Source organism: Castor canadensis, chromosome 14, assembly GCF_047511655.1.
Source record: "Castor canadensis chromosome 14, mCasCan1.hap1v2, whole genome shotgun sequence".
Classification (NCBI taxonomy): domain Eukaryota; kingdom Metazoa; phylum Chordata; class Mammalia; order Rodentia; family Castoridae; genus Castor; species Castor canadensis.
The window spans coordinates 104,184,071-104,193,579 of NC_133399.1; the positions used below are offsets into that span (position 1 = coordinate 104,184,071).

At 38.2% G+C, this 9,509-nt stretch overlaps 1 protein-coding gene across 3 annotated transcripts in view; it reads left to right on the plus strand.

Moving 5' to 3' along the window:
* The window catches only part of Cdca2 (cell division cycle associated 2), a 41,036-nt gene extending 35,459 nt beyond the window's left edge, over positions 1-5,577 (plus strand). The window contains exon 15 of one of the 3 annotated variants that reach the window (XM_074055189.1): positions 861-5,577. In XM_074055189.1, the coding sequence (XP_073911290.1) occupies positions 861-1,852 (992 nt within the window). In that variant the 3' untranslated portion in view covers positions 1,853-5,577. Of the gene's footprint in view, positions 1-713 lie in introns of all 3 variants that reach the window. The other 2 variants (XM_074055188.1, XM_074055187.1) reach the window with 2 other exon arrangements.
* Positions 5,578-9,509: the final 3,932 nt, after the last annotated feature.

A 9,509-nucleotide genomic window follows, 5' to 3' on the forward strand; every position in this document is an offset into this window, starting at 1 on the left:
TTTTAGAACCTTATTATCTGAGATGATAAAAGGGATGGTGTCTAATAGCTGTGAGATTTAGAACTCCAGAAGCCAGGATTCCTTTAAGACTTGTTACTTACCACTCTTAAAAACATTAACAATGGGTTTTTTTCACCTATGAAAGGCCACAGTGACATATCTTCCAGGAGGATGAAGTTTAATCAAAGGCTGAGGAATAGAGTGTGAGCGTTTAAAACAGTGAAGTTCGCACAACTCCATCTGAAGGAGTGCACTTTAAAGAGATTTTTTCACAGGGGAGATGGGAGCTGTGTTCCCTTTTGTCTACTGTGTCCTCACATCCCGCAGAGTGCCAGACTTTTCTCTCCTCTATTTCAGGGGAGATGTTGATGGAAAGGTTTTAGAAGCGTGATATTGCTCATTTTCAAGGAAATGGACCTTGCAGCATGGGAAGTACGTTAGAATAGAGGAAGCCGTGTAAGGCCCCGGTCTCATTTTCCAGGTCTGGAGTTGTGTGTTTTATCATTTCATGCATTGAATGTCTGTTTTCTTAACCTGTGGCCAGGGGAAGAGCTTAGAGAGAAAGGGAATGACAGATGAGGACAAGTACGATGTAACATTTGTAGGTCTTGTAATTTTTGAAAGCTGAAAACACACAGTACAGTGGGGCACAGTTACATAACAGAGTGCCTGTTACTTTCTAATTTGATTTAAACTTACTTCCATGCCCATAGACAATTTCAACTCAAATGATAAACTGGAAGAAGTAAAGCCTCCAAAAGCTCCAGTTAAAAGACAGATCCTTTGGCCTCAGCACCCAGATTCATTTGTGCACCCCGGACTTGATAAGGCTGACATGTCTGTGTTCTGCTCTCACACAGACAGCTCCGCACTGGCTGGCAGTGCTACTTGTGGAGAAGAGCCAAGTACAAATGCCAAGGACACTGAAGACAGGAAAAATATTCCAGAAACCGAAAATAAGTTGGAAAGTGAAAAGGAACCAAAAACCAAGACTGACAATAGTCAGATTCCTTGTGCATCTGGGACCAAAGAACACATTATGTCACACAATCCAAAACCTGATTTTATCCCACAGTGTCAGGAGTTTTCTCTTGCTGATCAAAATGTGGAAAAAGATATAAACATCAAGTGTGAGAGAAAGGACAAAGTCTTAGCTACAGAGGAGAAACTGCCTGACTCACAGGAAGAGTTTAACCATTTAGAAGATGTCCTAAGTGGAAATATAAAAGAATTTGTAGACCACAGTGAGGCTTTGCTAAGAAAATCTGCAGAAAGTAGCAGCGTTAGGGGTTGTAGGGAAAGGAAACATCGAAGACGCTCTGTGTATTATTCTGATGATCAGAATTTAAATTTGGAACAAAACAAGGATGACAAACCTTCCTGCAGTTTGGGAAGTGCTGTAGAAATTAGTTTAGAAGCTTCGGAACTGTGTAAAGATTTATCTGATGTCATAGAGCAAACCTTTCAGAGATCAGACAGTGAAACCAAAGTGCGACGGAGCACCAGGCTCCAAAGAGATTCGGAAAGTAAAGGGCTCATGTGGGTATCGCTTCCATTTCCCTCCACTGCCCCAAAAGCCAAAAGGAGAACCATAAGTACATCTGACAGCAGAGGATTTGGACATCTGACCTCCAGGCAAGACTCAGGAGCATTGCCCTCCATCTCGGGTGAAGAGAGCCTGGCTGCTGACCCTTGTCCACCAGGGAGAAGAAGGAAAAGCTTTTGTGGGTCTACACTGGCAAGTACTCACAGTACCACTCAGCCAACAGGCTATAGGAGAAGAGCATTTCTCCAGGAGAAAGGAGAGAGCTCTCCACTACCCTCGGGAGGGCTGGACCCAGGGGAGAGCTGACCGCCCAGCTGAGCTTTGGCCAAGAGAGAAGGCAACCATGTGCCCTGCTCTGCCCTTTCACTCCCCGTGTCCTCTGTTCACCCTCAGTGCCACACAGGTATCTAACAAATAAAACCATTTGAGTGGAATCAACTTTTAAGTAGAAATAAGTGAATTTCTTCAGTATTCAAAAAAGGAAGCATTCTATTAAATGTTTTCTCTCCCGCAGATGTAAATGTTTTTGTCAGTATTTTGCTAAAAGGATTGTGTTTGGATCCAACAATAGGTCTTTAAAGTTTTATTTCATGTAAGTACACATTTTCCACTGAAGGGTTAGACTTTTGTCAGAAGCATCCTTTAGAACTGACTGGTTGCAGCTCAAGTTTTGGGTTTTTGATTTTTCTTTTGCAAAAGAAAACTTGGTGGAAATAATGGAACTAAAGCAGGAGAGTCAGATGAGGAGACAGTAGTTAAAGCTAATAAATATTGAAAAGACCAGACTCAGACATTAGAAATAACCAGGAAGTAAAGACTGAGAGCCAAGAGGCTGTGTCTGCTTCTTCCTTCCCACCATTTTGAGTCTCGTATTTCCTGCATGGAGTCTCCCTTTTTTCCCCACTTCTCCCTGCTTTATCTTGTTATACTAAAATAAATCCTTGCTAAAACTTCCACCTTGTGGGACTCCTTGTTGTGAGACACCTTGACATTCCTTTCACGTGTGGATCTCAGTTGGGATGATTTTGCATGGAAACTGGAAAACTGAGGGAGACCCCCTCCCCCCCGCCCCACGCCCCTTACCCAGTGACAGAACCTTATGGAAATGAAGGTAATGTAAACGTGAAGACAAAATGGGGGCTATGTGGCAAAAAAAAAGGGCTAAAATTTTTTAACAGGAAAACGGAAATTACAAAACTTGTTTTCTCTTTAGATTGAGTTTAAGAGAGGTTTTGACTTGCCTTATCTGGCTCAAATGAAAGTTTTACTTTAATAGTTAAAGTTAAAAATCAAATCCTAAATGAAGTTGCAGAAAAATTCCTTCAATAGCTAAGGTTTTGTAAATCCACCATTATAAATGAATATATAATTTAGAAATAATTAATGTGAAAGCATTTTTTTCCTGCAAACAAGATTTTTTTTTGTGCTTTGAACGTAGGGAAAGAGATTTGGTGAAACTATCTTTTAAAGGCTAGATTCCCAGATTATTCAAATTAGTCACAGGTAATTTAGGATTTAATTCATCACTTTCCATTAAACTGAAAAGCAGCAACTTTTGAAGGGGCTCTAGAAAATTAGGTTACTAACATGAAGCAGGATGGTGAGGGAGTGATTTAACACCATCTTCCAGCAGTTTTAACTTTTTATTTCATAATAGCTGCTGCAATGGCCTCTCTCCTTAGTTAAGCTTTTTCGATATTTCCTATGGCTATTTTGTGACAGCAGATTGAAAAGCTAAATTGCTGCCTATCTGGAATTTGTGAGTGCATATAAATCATCGTATCATTAAACAGTTGTCTCTGCAATGGTTTAAATCATTAAGCTGTTGCTCCCCGTGATAGCAGAAACATGTTAACAAATAGAGCTCCCTATAAATAACACCACAGGGAAGAAAGCTCCCGCTGAGTGGCCCTTTCCCCCTCCTAGACAGGGACTATTTGTTGAGGCCTTGGCACCGGCAGGTCTGGAACTCCTGCTGCTCGGAGCTAATGGATTTTACATTAACACGCAAAGCGATCCCCAATTTCTTCTGCTCAAGGGTGGATTGTCTAGAAACTTCTTTTATCTTTTACATGTAAATTATTTATGGGCCCCCCCCTCCCATTTATGGTTTGGTATGGTTGTCAAATCAATACCACTGAAAACAATAAGAATTAACTTCTTATAAAGCTTTTTTGGTGTTAGTAATTTTTAAAAAAATCTTTCAGAAACTTAAGTGTCAGAGAGTTTGGGGTTTTACAAATAATTTTTGCATTTCTGCTTTGTTAAGGATGGAGGTTAAAAACCCACTGATACTTGTTCTCGCTTGCTACTTCATGAAAACACAGCAACTTAACTGTGTTTGAATGTTAAAATTTTCATGGGCTTCATTTTCCTCATCCCTCCCGAAGTGCTGATGAGAACTTTGAACACGTCCTTACTTCCCAGCACCTACAGTTCTGGGGGTTTCGTTAAGTCAGTTTTATCTACTAGCTCTCATTTGCGTCAAAACTTTGGGAAAAGTTCATTTCTGTATTTGATTATGTTTGTGTCATTTACCATTTCTTTTCACTAGTGGTTAAATCAAAAGTGTCTTCAGAATAGTGTTTTCCTGCCTGCTTCCTCTGCCTCCATCGGTGCAGATACCCGTTTCTTCCAGAAGATGGCACTGTGGCATCTCAAGTGTCCCTTCCTGTGCAGAGCCTAAAGGCCAGGCAGCTCCTACTAGCTGTTGTCTGTGGTTCCCTTTATTTCACTCATTTTTATCACAGGAATAATAGGTGTCTGTTGAGTAAGGCAGAGCACAAAATTAAAAGGTAAAATACTGGCAGTTTTCTTCCTTTCCCTCTCCCTACACAGGCATTGTACAACCTCACCATCCTCAACACAGCTTTCCCTAAACTGTGTTAACCTGGTGTGTTGCTTCTCCTGGGATCCTCCATGTGCCATTCTACAATGTGGCTTTAATCCTCAACAAAGTATCACAAGTATGCATGTCATTTCGGGCAGCCTTAGTGCTACTTCAGTTTTTTTAAGCCCTGCATGGAATGATGGAATGGCATCTGTCATTTAGGTAGCCATCTCCTTAGTAAGGGATGTGACATGTCTCCACATTTTGCTACCCAAAATTCTACCACACTGGGCTTGTGTAGAAATATCAGTAAGACAAAATAAGAATAGCTAAGTTCTCTTCTGTAGACCTTAAGTGACAAAGCTCCCCCTTACAAACTTAGAAGCTTTGCCTTTTCTCTCATTTTCTTCCCCGAATACGTCATGCCACTTAGCATGTATTTTCTCTCGCTTCCCCGCTTTCACTAGAGCTAGAGCTGAGACTTAGAGCTGGGATAGCAAGGAGAAAGTGATTGCTAATGCCTAATTCTGCTTTAGATTGAAAGCCAAGTTCACTGAGATAAAGTAACATTAGGTAACGTTTACTCTAAAAAGAGCAAACAGTACAGTTAAGTAATAGAACATTTCTACTGTGTTACCAATCTCCTCCCCCTCAACCCAACCCTTCTCAGCTGCTGGTTTGATTCTGTAAGAAAATGAGATCAACTAGTATTTATCCATTTGTGTCTGCTTTTGAGATCCATGTTGCATGTTATAAATTGATACCTGTTTATTGCTGAGTAGTAGTCCATTTTATAGATGTACCATCATTCGTTCATCTCTCTATGGATTTTTTGATTATGTTGCTTGGTCATTGCAAATAAAGCTGTTCATAAATGGTTCTCTTTTTATAGATTTGTTTTCATTTATCTTGGACAAATACTTAAAGATAGGATTCCTGGAATGTATGGTTGGTATATATGTTTACTGTTTTAAGAAATTAACAAGGTTTTCCATTGTGGCTGTACCATTTCAGGTTCCTGGCACCACCAACAGTAAGTTTTACTTGCTCCACATTTGAGCCATCCTAATAAGTGTGCAGTACTATTGTCCTAGTGACCTTGACTTACACTTTCCAATGACAGATAACGTTGAACACCTTTTCCTGTGTTTATTGCCACCCTTATATCTTCTCTATTGAAGTATATACCCAAGTCTGTTGCTCACATTTTTTGTTGTTACTGTTGTCTTCTGAGTTGAAAGTGTTCTTCGTATATTTGGTTTTAAGTTCTTTACTGGATATTTTTCCTCAAACTATTTTTTCCCAGTCTGAAGCTAATCTTATTTTCTTAGTAGCGTCTTTTGGTGAACAGAGAAGTTTCATTTTGTTGAAGTCTAATTTATCTTTTTTTTTTTTCTTTAATGGCTCATGCTTTTTATGTCCTGTCTTAGAAATCTTTAACTCAAGGGACAAAGAATTTTTTTCTCTTCTAGTTTTCTTCTACAAGTTAGAATTTATTTCTTATCCCAGTCTAAAATCTTTGAGTTCATCTCTATCTGTTGTGTAAGGTGAGAGTGTGATTTTTGTTTTTAAGGAAATCATCCAGCACCATTCCACTCCTCATTAAATTACATTGGCACTTTTGTTGAAATCACTAGACTTATAAGTAAGTGTAGGCCTTTTACTGGATTTTATTCTGTTGATCTGTACGTCTATTATTATACTCATATCACATCATCTTGAAAGCTGTCCCCTCCCCTTACTGTGAATTTTTATCATAATTTGTGTTTAAAGTTCATGGGGTGGGGGTGGGAGAGTGGCCAAAGGCCAGTCGAAGCAAAAGGTTAGCTAACCAAACCTATCTGGGACTTCTGATTATACCCAGACCTGATCACGTTTTGCAGAGGAGCCAAGGCAGTGACAAAAGGCTCTCGGAGAGATGGTAAGAAAACCAACTTCCCTGGGATGCCTGCTCATCCGTAAACTAGTTCACTGCAGTTTGTGGTTTAAAATTGTAACACCGTCACCCTAAGTTTCATTTGCCCATTTTTGGACACTGCAGTCTAGATAGCACTAAGATCTAAAGTAAGGTTCAAAATCAAGTTTTCTAAAAAAAAGTCAACAAATTGATTTATCTTCATAAATTAAAATAGTTTGGTTTAGTGTAAAAATTGCCACTCCATGCTTAGAAAGTAATCTTAACATTTGAGAGTTATTCCTTAACATGGGAAAATTTCCCTGCACTTGGCCATCTCACGTAGGCAAATTATATATTTATTGATACATCTGCCAGGCATTCATTTCTAAATATGATCACGGTCTAGTATTCTCCAAGGGGCAGAAGGACAAAATAGGCCAGGATAACCCCAGATCCATTGGCCCTTGAGGTGGCACCAGCTTCAATCGTGCAGGTTTGCTTGTTTCTGGAAGAAGGGGAGTTTGAACAAGTTCCCAGTAGGAGTTTTAGAGGAATGGAGATAAAAGACACTTTCTGTTCCAAATGGCCCTCATCATTCACTGACAGGAGGCTGTAGGTTAGGCTGGCTTCATCTCCTACATGTCTTTGGGTAGTTTTCACAACTTGCTTTTATTCTAACCTATGAACACATCTGGATGAAAAATGAATGTGAGACTTTTGAACTATATGTAAAATCCTAAAGAAATCTCTCCGAAGCTTATGTGTTTCTATCTCTTAAGCTACCAGGTCTCTGCCCCGCTGAAAATTTTGACTCTGGCTTTGAAATCCTAGATCAATTGAGTGTTCAGATTAAATTAAAATAACTGTACATACAAAAAAAAAGTAGAGTTTTGTCTTACATTTATTTGAAGATTATTGCTAATTTATGAAGGCTTAACAATTTCAGGTTTGTATCTTCACTGGTATCTTTATTTTTGTATATTCTTTGATGCTTTTCTGTTTTTTATGAAACCAATACAAGTAGCATAATAGCTTAAGTGAGAAGACAAAGTAATTATTGTCATTCAAATATTTTTTTCTTCTACATCTTCAAACAGGATAATATCCTGATTATGACCTTAAAGATTTATTAGAAAGGTTTTTGGAAATTTAGGGGGAATTGGAATTCAAGTATTTTCTGGAACTGCTTCTGTTTTGCTACTTTAAGAATTATATCACATATGAAAAGGGAAAATACACAAGTATGAACATTGAAGAAAAATACAAGTTTGCATCTTGTAAGGCTCCGTTGGGATTTCATAAAATTTCCAATGACCAGCTGAACTGATTTTTAAGTCTTTTTTTTTTTAATTTGTCCAAAGTACATATCGGCTACATTGTTTAGTTCACAGTGTGTGACAGAAGTAATTTTTCATGGATGAAGACAGCTGGCATTTAGGGTTTAGATTTAATAGAAGAAAATTAAAATTACATAAATTTTTTTAAGTTCCAAATTCTTATGTATATGCATGTGTGAGTTTTTAAGCTCTGAAATTTAAAGGTAACTTTTAGACCTGTTTACTATATCTAATAATTTTTATTTTCATGGGCTTATCCCACTTAAAAGAAATCATTCCACTTCGGTGATATTTCATAATCTTAAACATAGAGACTTGGTAGTGGCATTTCTGAGTTGTGCCACTTAAAACCAAACTGTTTCTAGTTTTCTGATCTCCTAGGTGCCTGTTGGTAAATGAGGAAATAAATGTCACTTTTCTTCTCTGTTTATGCACATCAAATAACTGCTAAATATCATCAGACGCAAAAATGCTGACCTTCCAAATGCATGCTTCAAACAATGGAATAATTCTTTCAGTAGAAAATTGATGTCAAGCATTTGAAACTCTATGGAGAAAATGAGTTAAAAGGATTTTTTTTTTTTTCAGTTCAAGTAAGCTTCATTCAGAGACCAGGCTCTTGAATGTAAAATGTATAATTTTCTGCCTACCATTTGAACAAACTCAGTGTCCATTTTGTCATTGTTCACAACAGCAAATAATTCAGGGCAACCAATCGCGTCTTTTCTTGTTTTAAGTATAAATTGGGAATGAAGGATTTCAGAAATATTCCCTAACTCAGACCTGAAAAACCTGGTGTTAGTCTTGGGCGATTTCCAGTGACCCTCTGCCTCCCTTCTTCCTGCCCCCTGTGCAGATTTGGAACTGGGTAGCCATTTTTGTTTTTGGAAGGGAAAGGAGACAGATATAATGAATGACTTTTATTGTGCAATATTTCAAACTCTCTTGAATGCATTCGAATGGGATGGAAACTGTTCTGCCCTGTGTCATAGCCAAAACAAACAAAACATATTCCCTAAACCTGGATGTGTGTTTTTCTCAAACTGGCAGTAGAGTTCAGCTCTGAAACAAGAATTTAGTTTGACAATTTTTAGCCCTTATTCAACTGAATATTGGGATAGGTCACAGCCAAAGCAAATACCATGGGGAAAAATTAATGTACATATTTACAGCTTACAGGTGGCATTTTTTCTTAAAAGTTGGAGATTTGTCTTAAGGAATTGCATTCATGGTAATACTTCTAACTAGACCACTCTTTTCTGCTAATATTTAAAAAATGAACTCTGATAATAGTGTTCCTCCAAATGTAAATAAATCCTACAGAGGTCCCTGAAGAGTGATAAATGCTTGAATTTAAGAATTTAAACATTTAGAGACCACTAAGAATCTGAGCATTCTAGGGATATCAACTGTAGCAAATATGCACTAAAAGCCCCTTGATAGTATCCTTCTGTGCCCCCAAAGAATCCACTCTAAGAGGCATCAATGGCTCCTTTATGATGTAGCCTCCAATATTGCTTGCTGGCTCCAGCACCCCCCCCACACACTTGGGTTGTTAAGTATCCCCCTTTACATCCTTAGGGAGAAAGTATTCTGCACAATCAAGATAATTCATTTTGTAATGCACCATCATGCTTCATAGACCTGACAAAATACATTTATTATTAATCACAATAATAACTTTGAATTTATGGTTACCTATGGCCAAGAGGCTCTTGGTTTGTGTCTTAACTAAGACAGTGGAATCAAATGTGTAAGCCAGGCAGTCTGTCTTATAATGGTAGCAACATCTTCAACCCACCTTTCAGGTGTTGCCTCTGAAACAGAAAATCTTTGATCCAAGGCTTTGCTGAACAGTATCAGACATTCATGTGAATGAAAAGCCATCGCTGATTTCAT